The 21,518-nt window shown below is 43.0% G+C and overlaps 2 protein-coding genes and 1 non-coding gene across 4 annotated transcripts in view; 2 read left to right on the top strand and 1 right to left on the bottom strand.

The window, feature by feature from the left end:
• Window positions 1-975: 975 nt before the first annotated feature.
• Window positions 976-7,881, top strand: LOC115200341 (ran-specific GTPase-activating protein). 2 transcript variants are annotated; one of them, XM_029763323.1, is made up of 6 exons: window positions 976-1,108; window positions 3,824-3,960; window positions 4,245-4,402; window positions 4,631-4,759; window positions 4,889-4,957; window positions 5,636-7,881. In XM_029763323.1, exons 1-6 carry the CDS (start codon window positions 1,094-1,096, stop codon window positions 5,758-5,760), a joined length of 633 nt encoding a protein of 210 aa, XP_029619183.1. In that variant the 5' UTR covers window positions 976-1,093; the 3' UTR covers window positions 5,761-7,881. The 2 variants fall into 2 exon arrangements, with proteins under 2 accessions (XP_029619183.1, XP_029619182.1); XM_029763322.1 differs by lacking the exon at window positions 976-1,108 and adding an exon at window positions 1,724-1,857.
• Window positions 5,003-5,130, top strand: LOC115200701 (small nucleolar RNA SNORA77). The gene has a single exon (XR_003879595.1). It is a non-coding gene; the product is annotated as a small nucleolar RNA SNORA77 (small nucleolar RNA).
• A 4,298-nt stretch (window positions 7,882-12,179) lies between the features above and the next one.
• The window catches only part of LOC115200339 (probable palmitoyltransferase ZDHHC8), a 106,239-nt gene continuing 96,900 nt past the window's right edge, over window positions 12,180-21,518 (bottom strand). The window contains exons 9-11 of the mRNA XM_029763320.1: window positions 15,359-15,465; window positions 13,695-14,902; window positions 12,180-12,843 (exon numbers count right to left, since the gene is read on the bottom strand). Of these exons, the coding sequence (XP_029619180.1) occupies window positions 12,687-12,843; window positions 13,695-14,902; window positions 15,359-15,465 (1,472 nt within the window). The 3' untranslated portion in view covers window positions 12,180-12,686. The remainder of the gene's footprint in view (window positions 12,844-13,694; window positions 14,903-15,358; window positions 15,466-21,518) is intronic.

The following is a 21,518-nucleotide window of genomic DNA, read 5'->3' as shown; positions in this document are numbered from 1 at the left end:
TTGACATGAGGCGTTAAAAATAATACGTCACTATATATTTCCACTGACAATTTATTGAATGCATTCTGCATGATTCCTGCTAATTGTGTTATAGTAGATTATAAATCTAGAAAAACAATAATAAAAAATGTTCCGACACCGGAAGTGACGAAGCTGCTAGATCTACAGATAAACCAATGAGCCCGATATTTCACCGGATATATAAATATGAAGCATCTGGTTGGCGTTTCCACTCACTACCAAATATGGTAATGAGAGGAAGCCCAGTGACCGGCAGTAGATGGAACGATATTGATTTTTGCCGACATTCTGCAAATTTTCTCATCGATTAAATATTTGATCTCGATACAGTTTTCTGTTTTCAAAACTACAATATGTATCAAACAGAGTGGACTGCATTTTGTAGACTTTACCCTTTGCCAAAGTTTTAAAAAATAGCGTTGTTTAGAAGGAGAATTGAGTTATTGCACACGCGCACTTCACAGAGTAGGCGTTACCTAATGGAAATATGCTAATAAATGCTAGAACGCGCCAATAGGATCTCACTAGCTCGTGCTTGGCTCGGCCCACCTCCTTGCTTGCTCTGCCCACTAAGATTAATTTGCTCCCATTGGAAACGACAGGCTCTGGTCTATCTTGGGTTAGTTATAAAAACTCTTTGGTAGCAATGTGTCAGGTTGTTACTTTTGTTGACATTTTAGCTAGCTACGTTTTTATCCAACGTTTCAAACACACATGCCAGTTTTGAAGATATGTAGCAACCTTTCACATAGTTATGAAATGCGTAGAGTAGACTTTGAAGTGCACTGCAAGCAAATAACCATATTTAATAAAGAAAACAATAATACACCGAGTGTAAACATGTTCGTAATTATTGTATTTGGTAAAGAGCATTTTATACGTTTAAAAGTTTTTTTATGGCTCAATGTAAAGCCCTTTAAAATAGTGTCGAAAGTGGAGGGGTGCCGGGATGGGGAAAACGCGAGTAGGACATTTCGGCGCGCGAAATATACAGCAGGAAGAGAGGAACGGCGAGTTTTTGGTTTTGAATCAATCAAACTAAATTCCATAATCTACAAACATCTATATTAATATGGCAGATCCGAAGGTGAGGTTCTACAATATGTATCAAACAGAGTGGACTGCATTTTGTAGACTTTACCCTTTGCCAAAGTTTTAAAAAATAGCGTTGTTTAGAAGGAGAATTGAGTTATTGCACACGCGCACTTCACAGAGTAGGCGTTACCTAATGGAAATATGCTAATAAATGCTAGAACGCGCCAATAGGATCTCACTAGCTCGTGCTTGGCTCGGCCCACCTCCTTGCTTGCTCTGCCCACTAAGATTAATTTGCTCCCATTGGAAACGACAGGCTCTGGTCTATCTTGGGTTAGTTATAAAAACTCTTTGGTAGCAATGTGTCAGGTTGTTACTTTTGTTGACATTTTAGCTAGCTACGTATTTATCCAACGTTTCAAACACACATGCCAGTTTTGAAGATATGTAGCAACCTTTCACATAGTTATGAAATGCGTAGAGTAGACTTTGAAGTGCACTGCAAGCAAATAACCATATTTAATAAAGAAAACAATAATACACCGAGTGTAAACATGTTCGTAATTATTGTATTTGGTAAAGAGCATTTTATACGTTTAAAAGTTTTTTTATGGCTCAATGTAAAGCCCTTTAAAATAGTGTCGAAAGTGGAGGGGTGCCGGGATGGGGAAAACGCGAGTAGGACATTTCGGCGCGCGAAATATACAGCAGGAAGAGAGGAACGGCGAGTTTTTGGTTTTGAATCAATCAAACTAAATTCCATAATCTACAAACATCTATATTAATATGGCAGATCCGAAGGTGAGGTTATGAGTTTTTAACATATGCATGTGTCGTGCATTTAATGAAATGTACATTTTATTTCAATTGTAATGTTTTGGTTGGCATTCTCAAAGTTTTATATTGCTAGGGTTGTACCCAGGAAGATAAAAATGCCGGCTAGGGATGCTGATTATTATTATTTTTTTAACAACCTTGTTAAACATCCATATTGGGGATAAAAAGTGTAAATCGTCCTCAAAACAACATTTTCCAGATAATGGTCAATCAGTTATGCTTTTTGTTGTATGTGTCAAAAGTGTGCAACTCAATAGTTTTGCCGCGCTTCTTTATACCTGGTCCAAAGCTAGCTAACGTTAACTAGCTAGCCTAAGGCAAGCTAGCCAGCCATATAGCTAGCTAAAAAGTATATACTCGTGCCGCCACTACTTTCAAATGTATTATTTAAACCTAATATGTATTTGTCTGCGATATCACTTGGACAATATTTGGCGTTGGTAAGAGTTGTCTAATGTTACCCCTACTGTACAGTAATTGCTACTGTTAGCCAGCCAGTTGGCAACAGAAGCCAGTTCCTCAGACAATACAATAGCTACAGTAGCTAGATAGTATATCGCTTTATTCATTGTGTCCTAAGTTTACACTGTTTGCATTGATTTAACAGAGCTAGGTAAATGCAATTACCCACTGTGTCATTTACACAATAGCCAAACCTTTGTTTCATCTCTAGCTAGCTAACCTACTATTGTACTAGCTGGTCTAGTGCTTTCTCAGTGGCCTAGCAAACGTTAGCTGGCTGGCTAACTCCAGGCCGAAAGAAACTAGCGTCAACTTTATCAGTACTTGTTTATCCATTTAGTTAAGTAGGCAGCTATGATGACAACACTGACATGCTATCTAAGTTATGACAGTTATATAATAAAAGCGGATAACTTTATTAACGCAAAAAAAGACAATGCTTGATTGAAGCAGGTGGACAATCACAAACGTAACATTTCTGTTAATAACGTTACCTGGACAACTAACTTTAGGTAACTAACGTTAACGTACTGTAAGTAGCTAACGTTACTGTTTGTACATGAGGTAGCCAAATGTGCAGTCCGTTACCAAAACACTAGCTTGACAAGAATGTCAGCAAGCCATCTACTGTTAGCAAGTTGCAGTACTGCCGTAGGATTTATTTATTAGCTGCCTGAACCAAATGTATAAAATGGGCCCGTGTTGCTCCATGTTTTGGAGTACTACTGTAATGTCTAGCTACAGTAGCTAGCAACATCCCATAGTCTTATATGGATCCATTTTGTTAGCTAAGTTGAAGCTAGCCGTTACATTACACTCGAAAACATGGAGCCACACGTGCCCCTTTAATACATTTGGTTCAGGCAGCTAGTAAATAAATCCTATGGCAGAAGCTAAGCTTTCTAGGTGTCATGCTGATATATTGTCAGATTAGTTTTTTAGTAGCTGACTGCAAATTTGGCTAGCTCACATGTAACTACTTAAGTTACTAACTAGCTAAAGTTTGTTGTCCAGGAAACAAAAACATTGTCCATCTGCTTCACCTTTCTTCCTCTTGTAAGGAGTGTTTGTCTGAGTATTGTCTCTGATTATGTAATGTTAGGCCACATTACAAGTTATGTAGTAAGTGTGAGATCATATGGATTCGCAAGGCCTTTTGTAAAGTCAACCAGCAGCAGAGGTGCTTGGCTCAGCACCAGTGACACTAAGTTTAGTTGCCACAGCAAATTGCACACAAAAGATGACCTCCAAAGCCTGATCTCTCAAATCCCTCTATTCACATCCCTCTGCAGTTAGTTGGTGGAGCCTACTGTTTTTACAGTCTGAAACACTGACTTGTAAAGTACATTTCACTAACTTGAAGTGAGATGACAAGCCCACTCAATCTTTTGAAGAGGATTTTTATTCTCAATTGATCAATTTGAATGCCAAATGCTGTCCTTAACATGTTTTCCTTTTTTTTATATAGGAAACACCAGAAGAGCAGGAGACTTCAACAGAAAATGCAGAAGAATCAAACCACGATCCCCATTATGAGCCCATCGTGTCTCTTCCAGAGCAGGATGTGAAGACGCTAGAGGAGGACGAGGAGGAACTGTTCAAAATGTAATCTGATGCTGAAAGATTTCGCTTTGAATAGCCTAACTCATTGAGCTATACACAGTTTGTAATTCGTTTATGGCTGAATCTTAACATCAAATTGGTAAATTCATCACATTTTTCCTTAGTTGTGCACTGTCAAATGGAGACTAAGTGAACTGTTAACCTAAGTAGAAGTTAGGATTTGTCTCAAGTGTAATAATGCAACTATCCAGCCCTCTGTCACCCAAGTATTGTTACTGATTCCCTCCAAAGCCTCAGTATTTTACCCATATTGTCTCTCCCCTCAGGCGGGCGAAGCTCTACCGCTTTGCCTCTGAGAATGACCCACCAGAGTGGAAGGAGCGCGGCACAGGCGACGTCAAGCTCCTGAAACACAAAGAGAAGGGCACCATCCGCCTATTGATGAGGCGAGACCGGACCTTAAAGATCTGTGCCAATCACAACAGTGAGTCATGGAACACTTCCTGTCTAAGGCAGTAGCATTTATCACTGCAGTGCTGTCTTGTGTCGAACATAAACCTGTCCATTAACCCATGCATTGATGTTGCCGTTCCACTGAATTGTTATTTTGAGTATGAGATGATGGTGAGGTATAAGCAAAACAAGTCATTGTATAGATATGTGATTCTATGGGTCAGGGGCCTAAATCCTTTTCATCTTTCTGCTCTTCCAGTTTTCCCTGTGATGGAGCTGAAGCCCAACGCCGGCAGCGACAGGGCCTGGGTATGGAACACACTCGCCGACTTCGCTGATGAGCATCCCAAACCTGAACTCCTGGCAATCCGTTTCCTCAATGCAGAAAGTGAGTGTGACAACACGTCTATTTCCATCACTGCATTTAGCTTTTTACAATTCAGTCGACTTCCCATGTAAAAAGTGTGATCTGTCAATGTGTGGATGGGGTTTAAAATAATTATTCTGTCCTTTTCAGATGCTCAGAAATTTAAGGTGAAGTTCGATGAATGCAAGGAGGAAGTCCGAAAATCTCAAGACGGATCAGGTTTGTGTACAATTTATTTTTTATCACATTTTTCATAACCAGTATGCAGACAATACTCTGTTCTCTGCCGCTCACTCCAGCCTGGAACTTTTTATGTCTGCTAAATTAACATGGAGAATTCAACAACTCGCTGGCCTACTATTAGGCTTGTGTTGGTATGTTCTGCCACACTTACAATTGTTCTCGCTGCAGTGTTAATTACAAAGAACATTTTACATTTTAGTCATTTAGCAGACGCTCTTATCCAGAGCGACTTACAGTAGTGAATGCATACATTTCATACAATTTCATACATATCATACATTTTTTTCTTTCTGTGCTGGCCCCCTGTGGGAATCGAACCCACAACCCTGGTGTTGCAAACACCATGCTCTACCAACTGAGCTACAGGGAAGGCTACAGGGAAGGCTTATGAACCACCATGGTTCATAAGGTCACATGTTAATCACTACCCAGTTTAGATGAATCTTATGTATCAGTGGAACGAAAAGATGTGTGAAACACTCAAGATGGAATACTCTGTCATTCAAATGGTGGACATCCCCAATGCCCCAAAACAAGCTCTTAGATGAAGACACTGTTGATGTAGTTTGGAGCCTCATCTTGGCCAACCTGTTTGCTCAGTCATTGGGCCACCATGACACATCACAGTTAATATCATCTTTCTGTTCTCTGCAGGAGAAAACACTGACAGTGCAAACAAAGTGGCAGAGAAACTGGAGGAACTATCTGTAAAAGACAAGACCAAGACAGAGGAAAAGAGGGAGGGAAAGGAGAAAGCGGCAGCAGAAGCGAAGAAATGAAACCAAGAACTTGCTTTACTGATCTTCAACTTGTCATTTTCTACAATAGACTCTAAAGAAACTGAATTTGGACACTTGCATATTGATTTATTTAGTTTTTTTAATGATTTGTTTACCTCGAGATCACAAGACCTTGGTGCCGCAAAAAAAGTATCCATTCATTAAAATGTGCCCCTCCCCACCCGCCCTCTGCTTTTTCCGTCATGGAAAACCAAGTTGTCTGTTCTGCTCATCTGTCACTCATACTCATTTCAGACAGAAGATGTGGGATATTACCTGTTTAAAAAAAAACAAACAGCCCCTTTATTTACTGCTTTCAAACTGAGAGGGATGGGGGGCTGTTTGCATTACAAATTAGGGAGGTATTAAACAATGGATGTGTTTTAACGAATTTACCTGCAAATAAACAGCACCACGGGGTGGATTCGATTATGCTTGCCTGGGGGGCACTGGTCTATGGCATGTAACGTGAACGGGCAAAAGCGGTGAGGGAGGAGCGCCCTTCTCAAATATAACAGTAATCTGTGCTGTTTAGTCATGGTGTCAACAAGGCCGCATGGCGCAGAAACATCTTTTTCCATAAGATGTTAGTTTTCAAATTAGATTTCATTGGGAAGGAAGATAAGTAATCACTTTTGCATGTGAACACAGAATCCTACTCATTATACCACGTGCTTAATTACGTCACTTGTTTTGAGCCGGCTTTCACTTGGTGCAAAACACACCTACTCCCTGATTCACACAGACCCGATACCTGTATTTTGGTTACAGCAGGGTTCCCAAAATTCTGTCCTCAGGACCCCAAGGAGTGCATGTTTTTGCCCTAGCGCTACACAGCTGATTCAAATCAACTAATCATCGAGTTTTGAATTAGCTGTGTAGTGTTAGGGCAAAAAACAATGTACACCCTTTGGTTCTTGAGGACAGAGTTTGGGAAATGCTGGGTTACAGGGACTGTGAAAATGCAGTAGTCATGACTAGGTCTTTAGTTGGCTTTTAATTTGCCATGTTTTTATACCCTACCCCTTAAAGATATACCAAAAAGCAGGTCGTGGTACATTGGTGGGATCTTTGTATATGAAAGCGGTATCTGTCAATTTACCATGTGAAATGAGGCTTGTGATATTGGTAATTCCCACATTGGGTAAGTCTTTTGTTATTCTGAAGCAAAGTCAGTTCATATGGAACAGGACTGCTTGTTAGCGCCACAAGTGGAAAACGGGCAGAAAGTACATGTGAGGAGCAGTAATGTCTTTGGCGCAAATCTCAATATGTAGGCTTCCTCTTTGTATCCTCTCCTTCGTCTTTACTGATCTTAATACAGGCAGGAATTTGCCTTCACCTGTCCACTTAGTTCAGGGATTGGCAACTCCAGCCCTCTGGAGCCTACTTTGTTCAGGGATTGGCAACTCCAGCCCTTGGGAGCCAAATTGGTGTCACACTTTTGCCCAGCTAACACACTTGACTCAATCAACTAATCATGATCTTCTGTTTAGAATGCAATTCATTTAATCAGCTGTGTTCGCTACAGATGGGGGGAAAAGTGTGACAACTCCAGCCTCTGAGGACTGGAGTTGCCCATCCCAGGTGTAGGAGAGGAAATTAGTGGAGGAAGACACTTTGGACCATTGAGACGCAGCCGTAGCTTGGTAAAATCAGGTGTACTCTGGGAACTGTAGTCTGCTGCTCGCTCAGAGGTCCTACTGCAGATTCTCATTCGCATAATTCAGAAAGGTGTTTTTGATTTAGTTTCATTTTGTTGTTGTTGAAGACTGATCACACCAAGTCAAAATGAAAGACAACGGGTTATCAGAATTAAGCGTAGGCTACAGTATGTTCTGGCTCAGGTCTCCTTCCCGGTGGCTCAAGTTTGTTTTTAGGCCGTACTACATTCCCTCAAAGTGAAACTAAAGCATGTAGACAATGTATAGTGGAAGCGGGTATTGATGCGGTATTAGGTGTGCTCACCATCCTAACCTAACCCCACTAACTGCGTTGACCCCGCATCGAAGTGCCAGTGCATCTGTAAATACATGTACATGGATGGAATGTTGCTTTTCATTTGCACTCAAATGGTTTAAGATGTTTCCTCCACCTTCCAATAAAAGCTCTCAAAGACCATTTTGTCTGTCTTTGCTATTTTATGTGGAGTGAGGAATAGGGAGGGCTGTGACGGTCATGGATTTTTGGATGATGGTTATTGGTCAGCCAAATGACCGTGGTCACTGAATTTTTTGTTGTTGAATTTTTAGTAAAATCTGGACATTTTCTCCTGTTCTCGACTCCTGCCTGCATGTGCTGCTGCAGGGATGTGGGCATTGCCTAGGCAACCAAAGACTTGTTTGCTATAACACCTTGCTTGTTTCAGCAAAGAGCAACAAAGTTGTCATGTTGTAGAGTCCATTACAGCAGAAACTAACTGAACCGCACAAATGGCCGGCTGTCCAGTCTTCAGTAAACTCTTCGTTCCACACAATTTTTTAAACAGCTATGACAGTTGTTTTATTTTCATGACGGTCTTCATCCATAACCGTCGGTTATGTGGTTATATGGTAATTGTACCAGCCCTAGTGAGGAATTCCTATGCGCATCAGTCAGTTTGGTATGGAAAGTCAATGCTGTGTGCCTTGCAAGATGGTCTGGATTAAAATGTTTATACACACATCCAGTAAGATACTAACGCTTTCATCTTGGCCATGTATTGTTATAATCTCCATCCGGCACAGCCAGAAGAGGACTGGCCACCCCTCAGAGCCTGGTTCCTCTCTAGGTTTCTTCCTAGGTTCCTGCCTTTCTAGGGAGTTTTTCCTAACCACTGTGCTACATCTGCATTGCTTGATGTTTGGTGTTTTAGACTGGGTTTCTGTACAGCACTTTGTGACATCGGCTGATGTAAAAAGGGCTTTATAAATACATTTGGTTGATTACTTTTTTGGGGTAATTGATGCTTATTCACCAACCTTTAAGTGATGTAACTGTGATGTGGTGCCAAGTGAAATGCATTCCACCAGATATAACTGAAATCTCATTGAACAAATAGAAACATTTCGATCTGTGTCACTGAAATGTTCAACGTCAATCTAGTGAATGCATAGGCTTGACAAACATTTCTTTATTCTAATTCTGTCATCAAGTGGCATATTTCCTTTCAACAAAAATAATTAAATCATGTACATTAACAGTATTTCCAATACACTGTCTACATTTATTTTTCTATTCATATAACAAATGTTACAAAATACTACATCTGATTATGATAAGCAAGACACGGCAACAGGTATTCTGCAATAGTTCATATTGTTCAGGTGAGGTGACTTGGGACTCGAATCAAACTTCAGTGTTACGGATTGAATCGAGCCCTTGGTTAAATATCCAGACAGAAAAAGCACAGCAAAAACAAAAAACAAAAGTGGCAGTAATCTAAAGGAAGAATAACAACAATCACTTTTGTCATATGTGTATCTGTGCTTGAAGGGGAAGATTCAAGTATGTATCAACAATGTTGGGTCGGTCACCTGCAAGGAACACAGGTGAATGAGTTAAATATGAGATAAGTGACCCAATACTGTACATTCAGCTGAAAATAGTATGGCATATAAACCTAACTAGCTCCCTTTGCCATGTTTAATATAATACAATTAGGGTCTGCTATGGGGTTGGACCAGTTATCAATGTGTGTTGTCATATTTGAAGCTTATGGTCTGCAATTGAACCGATAAGATGATAAGATGTTGAAATGGAATGGTATGTGCCACAAATAAGAGGCTAAAAAAAGAATACATGGCAAGGGCTATTCTCTTCTCTACTATCTCCAATGTGAGGGTCACATCTTTCTGTGTACTCTGATAAATGTATATGTTCCCAATATATACATCTATTATACGATATCTACTATTATGGTACTTTCAGTTAAAGTGAGTATCACAATGAATAGGTACAATAAGTAAAAAAAAGTGTCTACTATCCATAAGTGGGACCATTCAGCTATAAGCATGATTCGAATTATTGGTGGCATTTCATAGGTGGAGGTCCCACAGTGCAACCTGGTTACCCGTCATATCAGATTTCTTTGTGCAGTAAACATCATTGTTCTCTTGAAAAGGCCACAATGGTCATTTAATGGATGCAGTGTGTAGTTGCAAACAAATAGGGTCCTTTACATCCATGTAAATTCTGTCTTCAACGCTTAGAACGTGCAAATGACCAGGTGACATTTCTCACCTCAAATGTTCAGAGCCTTTTACAAACAAGAAAAGATACAAAACAGAGGGAAACTTTCAAGCTACATTTAATCAGTGTTTCTTTTAAGAAAAAAAAATAGATGTACCGATCAAACTATATCTTCTTTTCATTAGTGAACAACAAAAAAAACAACAGTCCCATAGTTTTATCTTTGACTTTCCTCATGTCTTGTAATGAATTTGGTTTGCTGTGCCAGACAGCTGCTGAAAGTGGATGGATTTCAGGAGTATCCAGAGCTTTAAACAGAATCAGGGTTAGTAGCCACCTTTGGTACTTTTTATCCCAACTTTTTAAAATGACATCCGCTAAATATAACTTTACATTGCTTCATCACAGTTTAATCAATAACATTTTTTACACTGTAGCATACAACAAACTAGCATACCCCCTTCCCTATATCGGTTATGGTACTTATTCATTAATTCACTTAGGTTATAAATGATCAACAAAATCCACTCAAAATACAAACATCCATTCCAAGCTTGAGTATCTGTATAAAAAGCAAGATGTATCAAACATTTTCGAAAGGTTGGAAATAATTTTTAAAAAATCTATAAAAAAACGACTAAATAACAATGGGTGACAGGTTTTCATGTTGTAACACAGCTGAAGACTTTTTCCACTCTTGATATGAATCATAACAAAACAATTATACATGGCTTTAACATAACTTATTATGGGTAGACCTATTTTACTAAAAATACTAAGTCACAAAAGTAATAAATTGCCTTTCAGATGTTTTGGCGGTGCATGGCTGACTGGCTAGCTGGTGGGAGTTGTCCTGAATATGGGGAGGACTGTTTTGTTGGGGTATTCAGGATAGATCACAGATAACAGCCACCTCTGTGACACTCAGTAGCAGAGGCTTTTGTGTATCTTCTTAGCACTGGTGTCAGGGGTCACTAACATGACATTGAAATCAGTAGATAGGATGTAGCTTATGGTATACTTAAGCAATAAGGCACGAGGGGATGTGGTATATGGCCAATATACCATGGCTAAGGGCTGTTCATGCTCACAACGCGGAGTGCCTGGATACAGCCCTTAGCCGTGGTATATTGGCCATATACCACAAACCCGAGGTGTCTTTTTGCTATTATAAACTGGCTATCAACGTAATTAGAACAGTAAAAATAAATGTTTTGTCATACCTGTGGTATTGGGTGTGATATACTAACATGACATTGTTAGTATATCACTGTACGCTTGAACGACTTTCAGCCAATCAGCATTCAGGGCTCGACCCCCCCCAGTTTATAAAGGGAAATAAATACTGGAGCTCAGCTAGAGTTGAGATGAATATGCTCCTGTACTGTAAGCCCTAAAACACCACCTCAAAACTCACTCAGAGGATAAATGTAGAGTTGGAGAAATTCAAGACCTGTTGTATTGCCATTTAACATTTTGATATCCATTCAGCCCATCTTGTGACGGTATTAGAACCGTATTAAAGATTGCATTGATCTAACAATGACTGGCGCGATGTGATCTTTTCTCTGTGCTGCTCAGTAATGGCCAACATGTTGTTGATGGACAAGACAGACATGGTCAGCACCTTGAAAGCACCTTGAATTCATAAGAGGTATGTGTATGCTTGAATCCAATGGATTGAGGCTGTATGCTTGAATCCAATGGATTGATGCTGTACGCTTGAATCAAATGGAGGGACGCTGTACGCTTGAATCAAATGGAGGGATGCTGTACGCTTGAATCAAATGGAGGTACGCTGTACGCTTGAATCAAATGGATTGACGCTGTACGCTTGAATCAAATGGAGGGACGCTGTATGCTTGAATCAAATGGAGGGACGCTGTATGCTTGAATCAAATGGAGGGACGCTGTATGCTTGAATCAAATGGAGGGACGCTGTATGCTTGAATCCAATGGAGTGACGTTGTATGCTTGGATCAAATGGAGGGACGCTGTATGCTTGAATCAAATGGAGGGACGCTGTATGCTTGAATCCAATGGAGTGATGTTGTATGCTTGAATCAAATGGATTTACGCTGTATGCTTGAATCCAATGGAGTGATGCTGTATGCTTGAATCCAATGGAGTGATGCTGTATGCTTGAATCTAATGGATTGGCACTGTGTGCTTGAATCAAATGGATTGGTGCGGTATGCATGACTTATTGGGTTAGAGGTGGCTCGCCATACCATTGCTATTTCAGAGAATGTGACTGAACAGACATGTGGCATCATCTGTATGTGTAAGGGGTGTCTGTGTGTTGACCTCTCGTGGCCTGGGTGGGTGGTTAGTGAGTGTGATCATACAGAACAGCACCTAGACCGCAACTGAGATGCTGTAAACGACAAATGTAAGATCTCATTCAGACTGTCCACTGATGACCAACGCAACAAGCCACAAAATTCAACAAAACACTCAGTAAGAACATCAGCCCTCTTTAGGTTGAAGTTGCTCATTTCCCATCAAACACACTTATCACGGTGCACTCCTCCAGTACAGACACAGAGACCAAGGGCTAGGCCCGGAAAGAGGTCCGCCAATAATTCCCAAGTAGGACATGCTATGCGTCCCTGATTGGTCAATATCGAATAAAAAAAGGTCAAAGGAAGAAGAGAACCCTCTCTGTGTAGCACAGTTGTTGTTGTCATTGGATGTGGAGGCCATGAGAATGCTGCCTCTTCCCTCAAGGTTTGGCGCCCCGGGCCCCAGCCCTTTCACACAGATATCTCATAGGTTGTGCCACCCACCCCAGTCACCTTTTTGACATTACTGTGGCGGCTAGGGCTGAGAGTGGTGCCCTGGGCACTGGAGATGTTGGGCCCTAGATGGCAGTCTGTTTGCCCATTCACTTTACTTTGCATCATGGCCTCTCTGAATGGGGAGAAAAAAAACAAGAGGGCATAGTTATTTGAAGTGAGAACTAACTTAGCTTTAGATATACATGCACATGCAGTATAAACACAGATTACATGGAAAGATAATTCAGTTGTCATACCAGAAAATATGTGTATTGTTCTCACATGCATGTTCTGGTGGTGTTAGTAGTTGGTCTTGTGTGGCTGGTCCCAGGAGCAAGCAGTATGTAAATGACCATGACACTAGTTAGAGGAGTAATGAAACACATGCCAGTGTACCTGCTGGTGCTAGCATTAATTACCATGAATGGTGTATTCATGACCCAGAAATCGGAATGACATTTTATGAAATAAAGGGTAAAACCACAGTGTGTTGTCCGTGATAATCTAGGTTTGTACAGAGTTTCTGTAGGTGCTAAAACATGCAGAGAGATGTAGATGTTGATATTCCCAGATGGAAGTGAGTGACAGGAGGGAGATAAGCATGCAAACAGAAGGAAATGATAGTGGGGTAATGCAACTTTATTCATCATGACAGACAACTTAGAAAAATACAAAAGTTTTTTTCTTCCTATGAAAGCAAAACATTAAAATCCAGTGACAAACACCATGCACAGTACTTCATTGGATAAAAGGGTATAATATCGAAGGAAACTGTATGTATACAGATGCTACATGTTAACACCTAGCTTAAGCTCTCTCAGGCTCACTACTCATCCTGTGTGGGGGACTAGAGCCCATCCACCGCTGGTTTCTAACCAGTCAGCCTTCAGGGCTTCCTGTGGGGAGTGAATTCTGTTCCCTCCCCAGCACCTCAGCTCATTTCATGCACCCCAGGAGACGTTAGGGGTATGTTAGGATTCGTACCTTGGGCCACCCAGGCGGGATGAGTCTGTTCTCTCCAGGGCGTGGATGAAGGAGAGTTTCTTGTGGGTGTAGGAGGGGGATTGGGGCATGGCAGGGGAGTGGTGGGGCGGGGAGCGGCAGGGGGGCTCAGGGACCCTGCCTCCCTGCATGCTGCTGTCAGTGTGCAGGGAGCTGGAGGAAGTCCTGGGGGCACGTGCCAGAGAGGAGCCACCAGAGGAGCGCAGCACGGGGGTCCGAGGCCCGTAGCTCACCACCCCCATCACGTTGTCCCTAGAGCCTCCGTAGGCTGGAGGCGTGGGGCCTCTGGAGCTAGGGTCCCGGGGACTATCCGGGTAGCAGGCGCTGGGCGGCAGGCCGTACCCTCCAGAGCTGTCGAACATGCCTGAGTCCTGAGCCTGGGCATAGGACTGAGCCTGGGAGCACCCCCCATGGTGCAGCAGCTGCCGCTTCTCCCTCTCCTCCATCTCCTTACGCTCCTGGATGGAGGCCATGATGGTTTTGGAAAGGTTGTCGTAGCGCACTGGGGATAGGTCCCGGTCCTGGGGGGACTGCCTGCCCTTGCTCATCCCCATCCCCCTGGAGCCCAACGCCGGGGACAGATCCCGGTCCTGGGGGGACTGCCTGCACTTGCTCATCCCCATCCCCCTGGAGCCCAACACTGGGGACAGGTCCCGGTCCTGGGGGGACTGCCTGCCCCTGCTCATCCCCATCCCCCTGGAGCCCAACACCGGGCTGAAGCTGGGGGGGACCTGCTGCCTCTGGATCTGAGGTTCAGGCCCCCGCACGTGGCACATTTTGGTTAGCAGGTAGGGTGAGTGCGAGCCCATAGAGGGCATGCCGGGGTGGGCCATGCACTCGGCTGCGGTGGCTGGGGAAATGCTGGGGTTGAGCAGGCTGTCGTAGGAGAGGCTGCTGTTGCGGTTGGACAGTGGGGAGAAGACGCTCTTGTAGGGGGTGGAGGTGACTGTCTCAGGCTGGAGGACAGGCAGCTGGCCCTTGTCCCTGCGCTGGTGGGCCTGCTTCAGGCTGAGGGAGCTGGAGTTGATGGGGTAGGAGTCCAGTTGCAGTGGGGAGGACTGGAAGGAGCGGTGGAGAGGGGCGTTGCGATAGTCAGGCAGGTCCAGGTTGGGCTCTGAGCGGTAGTCGACATGGCAACGGCCCTCCTCCAAGATGGCTGACGCCTTACGGTGGTCATCTGGCATTACAATCTGACAAGACAAAACAACACAGAAGTAGTGAGAAATATGGACTATTATTTTGACTAGCCATACAATAATGACATTTTAGTTTTGTTTTGTATTTTACCCCCTTTTTCTCCCCAATTTCAATTTTGTCTCATCGCTGCTACTCCCCAACGGGCTCAGGAGGCGAAAGTCGAGTCATGCGTCCTCTGAAACATGACCCGCCAAACCGCGCTTCTTAACACCCACTCGCTTAACCCGGAAGCCAGACGTACCAATGTGTCAGAACACTGTTTAACTGACAACCGAGGTCAGCCTGCAGGCACCCGGCCCACTCGGGAGGCCGTAATGAGAAAGGTTTTATAAAAAATTGAAACGGCTGTTCATTTATATGCAGTCACACTCGCAACTGTGCAGGAATACAGTAAAATATTGGGTAAGCCTGTTTTCAATTACTATTAGAATTTAGTCATTTAGTCTGACCTTCTCTCCTGCAGCATGGTAATGGACTTTAGGGATGGTGCCGAACGAGGGCCGGTACTTGTACATGGCCGGGGTGGAGGGATGGGTCTTGCCGGACAGGGAACTATCTGGAAGTGGAAGACAGAGAACAATGTTAATGTGAGAGACAGACTATTATCTGGTGTAAGGATGTAAGCATCCATTTTATGGTGTGTTAGAATTGATAGTGCTGTCATCATCAGAGCCTTTCATGGCTCATTATGTTGTTGTCTTCACCTCAAGCTAAAAAAGAAAAGCAAACTGAGAAAATAAGATTCAAAAGCTAACATATAAAGACAATCATAAGAAATTCTCCTTGCATTGAAATCTTTGCTTTGACTTTTTCAGCACAACAGACACTGGACATGTCCTAGCAATGTTGTTAGGTAAATCTTGTGGTGCTGTATTGATTTTGTCATTGCAAATAATGCAATAACATAAAACACCACCAAGTGGCAGTAGAGATGGAAAAAACAGTCAGGAAGGAGCTCCAGACATAATGCACCATGACACAATAGATCAGGAATGGAGGTGGGGGCCTCAAAAAATCTGAACTCATCCTGAGGGGCCACAGTGGCTTGCGGGTCTGCGTACCCTCATCGAGTCCATAACAAATCTGGAGCAGATTGACTGAACCAGGCCCACTCATGACAAAGGACACTACATTTCTCCTCGCTGATGAAGAACGATAGAGGACTGCCATGCTGGAGTTCATTCATCAAGCCTAACTAGTTATAAGTCACTAACTAGCACTGAGATGGAGCGCTTTTAGGAGGCCAGAGAGAGCAGTTCGGTGCAATACACCAGAGAGAGAAATAAACAGAAAGAGACAAAGAGAAACACAGGGAGAGAGATACACACTAGTGATTTGCGGGTTGACTCATAACCCGCAGTCCCCGTGGGTTTAGGGTCATGAAATATTATGTGGATGAAGAGCGGGTGGGTGGCGGGCAGGTTGAACATAGAGAAAACAATGCATAAAAAAATCCATACATGTATAATTCTTGTGCAATTCATTTCTATAGGCTACACTGAGGTTTATCTTTCATAATTTTTTTATCTGCCATTATAAACTGGGTGGTTTGAGCCCTGAAAGCTGATTGTCTGACAGACATGGTATATCAGACCACATACCATGGGTATGACAAAACATTTATTTTTCCTGCTCTAATTACGTTGGTACCAGTTTATAATAGCAATAAGGCACCTCGGGTGTTTGTGGTATATGGCCAATATATTACAGCTAAGGGCTGCATCCAGGCACTCCGCTTTGCGTCGTGCATAAGAATAGCCCTTATCCATGGTATATTGGCCATATACCACACCTCCTCTGGCCTTATTGCTTAATTAGAGCATAAGCCAAAGCTTTAGGGCCTTACTGTAACTGCGCCAAATGCTATCGGGAAGTTGGGTAGAAAACATTGATCCACTGAGACAAAAAGGACAATGTTGTTGTTGAATTCAATAAGAGAAAAGCTGCGAAATAGAGAGTTGAAAATAAAGAAAAGGGAGGGCCAGAATAGTAATGTTTTGGAAAGATTTTGTGAAGTGGTTAAAGAGGTTGATAGCAGTGGGAAGTGTGATGTTACAGTGGCTTGCGAAAGTATTCACCCCCTTGGCATTTTCCCTATTTTGTTGCCTTACAACCTGGAATTAAAACTGATTTTTGGGGGGTTTGTATCATTTGATTTACACAACATGCCTACCACTTTGAAGATGCAAAATATATTTTTTTGTGAAACAAACAAGAAATAAGAAAAAAAAAACAGAAAACCTGAGCGTGCATAACTATTCACTATTTGGTCTCTTTGTTGCCTCTCTCTGATTAATGCCGTCCTTGCCTGGTCCGCGAGTTTTGGTGGGCGGCCCTCTCTTGGCAGGTTTGTTGTGGTGCCATATTTTCAAAAATTTTTAATAACGGATTTAATGGTGCTTCGTGGGATGTTCAAAGTTTCAGATATTTTTTATATAACCCAACCCTGATCTGTACATCTCCACAACTTTGTCCCTAACCTGTTTGGAGAGCTCCTTGGTCTTCATGGTGCCGCTTGCTTGGTGGTGCCCCTTGCTTAGTGGTGTTGCAGACTCTGGGGGATCTTATTTGGGGGCTTCATAGAAAAGGGGGTGAATACATATGCAGGCACCAATTTTCAATTATAATTTTTTTAAAGTTATTTTTTAAATTTCACTTCATCAATTTTGACTATTTTGTGTATGTCCATTACATGAAATCCAAATAAAAATCAATTTAAATTACAAGTTGTAATGCAACAAAATAGGAAAAACGCCAAGGGGGATGAATTATTTTGCAAGGCACTGTATGTGTGATGATTGAGGCAATATACACATTTGAATGTCACAAGACTGGGACTTCAAATATGGCACGTCAAGGGATCTGTAGTCTACTGTTTAGAAGGGTTAAATGGAATAGTCATTGAAATCTGGGCACTGGCTGTAGGTCTATACAGTGCCTTCAGAAAGTATTCATACCCCTTGACTTATTCCACATTTTGTTGTGTTATACCCTGAATTCAAAATGTATTAAATAGACTTCTCATCCATCTACACACAATGCCCAATAATGAGAAAGTGAAAACATGTTTTAAGAAATGTTTGCTAATGTATTGAAAATGAAATACAGATATATATAATTTACATAAGTATTCACACCCCTGAGTCAATACTTTGTAGAAGCACCTTTGGCAGCGATTACAGCTTTGTGTCTGTATCAGCTTTGCACATCTGTATTTGCTGATTTTCTCCCATTCTTCCTCGCAGATTTTCTCAAGCTCTGTTAAGTTAGATGAGGACCAGTGGTGAACAGTAATCTTCATCTTTCTACAGATTTTCAATGGGATTCAAATCTGGGCTTTGGCTGGGCCACACAAGGACTTTCACGGGCCAATTGTGCGCCGCCCTATGGGACTCCCGGTCACAGCCGGTTGTGACACAGCCCGGGATCGAACCTGGGTCTGTAGTGATGCATTAAGACCGCTGCGCCACTCGGGAGGCCCCAAACTGATAATATTTCAATCGCATAAAATATGCATCCAAGCCAAACTGAAATCTTTTCAGAAACATGTTAGGTCATTTTCACTGCTTTTCCTTTCCTTAATTAAACAAGTCAAGTTGACTAACAAATAGCCGACCAAAATGTTGGAAATTATAAGCAGAAACTTATCTAAATTAGGCTTTAAAAGAAACTCCTGCACCTCTTCTCAAAAAATCGTTCCTCTGTCTCTGACTGTACATCGCATTTTCAATCGCCCTACTGTATTTGCAGGTCAGGGTCGTTCACGAAAATGGATCGCTCCAACAGACAGTGAGTCCTGAGGCTTGCTATATAAAGTAGGCAAACAGGAATTGAGGCATTCAGTTACTTTTCTATTGAACGTTAGAATTTGCAAAACGTGTGACCTAAGCAACTTTGAGCGTGGTATGATCGTCGGTGCCAGGTGCGCCAGATCCAGTATCTCAGAAACGGCCGCACTCTTTTAACCGAGAATGGTGCGACAAACAAAAAACATCCAGTCAGCGGTAGTCCTGTGGGCAAGAACAGCTCGTTGATGAGAGAGATCAAAGGAGAATGGCAAGAATGATGCAAGCTAACAGGCGGGCCACAAACCGATAATGGTGCAGTACAACAGTGGTGTGAAGAACACCATCTCGGAACGCAACAACATAACCTTCACTCCAAATCAAAACTCAAAAACTGATTTTGGACGGAATTACGGAATCACCTGGAAGGCTTACAACTACCAAAGATTATTATTCCAATGCTATACAGCAAATGCTCTGGAAAACAAAAGAAACCTGAAAACACCATCCAACCTGGAACTGAGTGAGTAATGTATAGTCTGAAGCTATATTTTATTTCCAAAAGCCAAGAAGAAAAATACATTACATTACTTTATAAGGACTGAATGCTAAATTAAGGCTGCCAAGCTTGATACAACTTCAATTAGCACTGATGTGTCAAGTGAGAGGTGTCAAAGCCCTTTAGCCCAACAATGGCAGGAGAGTCGCACAGTCTACTCCAACCAAATGGAGAGGCCTTAGAAGCTGCCTCCCGCTGTTTAGAGGTAATTAAATACAGTACCCTGTGTATGTAAAGAATGATAAGATCACAAAATGAAGCTCCTTATGGAAAATCAAGAGACACTTTTTGTTGACTATTATAAAAATGGGAACATCTGCAACCTCATCTTCCACACAGACCATCCCCTGGCACAGTGCTATATTAACCAGACCATCCCCTGACACAGTGCTATATTAACCAGACCATCCCCTGGCATAGTGCTATATTAACCAGACCATCCCCTGACACAGTGCTATATTAACCAGACCATCCTCTGGCATCACACAGTGCTATATTAACCAGACCATCCTCTGGCATGGCACAGTGCTATATTATCCAGACCATCCCCTGGCACAGTGCTATATTAACCAGACCATCCCCTGGCACAGTGCTATATTATCCAGACCATCCCCTGGCATGGCACAGTGCTATATTAACCAGACCATCCCCTGGCACAGTGCTATATTATCCAGACCATCCCCTGGCATGGCACAGTGCTATATTAACCAGACCATCCCCTGGCATGGCACAGTGCTATATTAACCAGACCATCCCCTGGCACAGTGCTATATTATCCAGACCATCCCCTGGCATGGCACAGTGCTATATTAACCAGACCATCCCCTGGCATGGCACCGTGTTATATTAACCAGACCATCCCCTGGCATCACACAGTGCTATATTAACCAGACCATCCCCTGGCATGGCACAGTGCTATATTAACCAGACCATCCCCTGGCATGGCACAGTGCTATATTAACCAGACCATCCCCTGGTACAGTGCTATATTAACCAGACCATCCCCTGGCACAGTGCTATATTAACCAGACCATCCCCTGGTACAGTGCTATATTAACCAGACCATCCCCTGGTACAGTGCTATATTAACCAGACCATCCCCTGGCACAGTGCTATATTAACCAGACCACCCACTGGCATGGCACAGTGCTATATTAACCAGACCACCCACTGGCATGGCACAGTGCTATATTAACCAGACCCTGGCATGGCACAGTGCTATATTAACCAGACCATCCCCTGGCATGGCACAGTGCTATATTAACCAGACCATCCCCTGGCATGGCACAGTGCTATATTAACCAGACCATCCCCTGGCATGGCACAGTGCTATATTAACCAGACCATCCCCTGGCATGGCACAGTGCTATATTAACCAGACCATCCCCTGGCATGGCACAGTGCTATATTAACCAGACCATCCCCTGGCACAGTGCTATATTAACCAGACCATCCCCTGGCACAGTGCTATATTAACCAGACCATCCCCTGGCACAGTGCTATATTAACCAGACCATCCCCTGGCATGGCACAGTGCTATATTAACCAGACCATCCCCTGGCATGGCACAGTGCTATATTAACCAGACCATCCCCTGGCATGGCACAGTGCTATATTAACCAGACCATCCCCTGGCATGGCACAGTGCTATATTAACCAGACCATCCCCTGGCATGGCACAGTGCTATATTAACCAGACCATCCCCTGGCATGGCACAGTGCTATATTAACCAGACCATCCCCTGGCACAGTGCTATATTAACCAGACCATCCCCTGGCACAGTGCTATATTAACCAGACCATCCCCTGGCATGACACAGTGCTATATTAACCAGACCATCCCCTGGCACAGTGCTATATTAACCAGACCATCCCCTGGTATGGCACAGTGCTATATTAACCAGACCATCCCCTGGCACAGTGCTATATTAACCAGACCATCCCCTGGCACAGTGCTATATTAACCAAACCATCCCCTGGCATGGCACAGTGCTATATTAACCAGACCATCCCCTGACATGGCACAGTGCTATATTAACCAGACCATCCCCTGGCACAGTGCTATATTAACCAGACCATCCCCTGGCACAGTGCTATATTAACCAGACCACCCACTGGCACGGCACAGTGCTATATTAACCAGACCATCCCCTGGCATGGCACAGTGCTATATTAACCAGACCATCCCCTGGCATGGCACAGTGCTATATTAACCAGACCATCCCCTGTCATGGCACAGTGCTATATTAACCAGACCATCCCCTG

This window comes from Salmo trutta, chromosome 9, assembly GCF_901001165.1.
Source record: "Salmo trutta chromosome 9, fSalTru1.1, whole genome shotgun sequence".
In the NCBI taxonomy this organism is placed as follows: domain Eukaryota; kingdom Metazoa; phylum Chordata; class Actinopteri; order Salmoniformes; family Salmonidae; genus Salmo; species Salmo trutta.
This window is presented reverse-complemented; position numbering and strand designations above follow the sequence as displayed.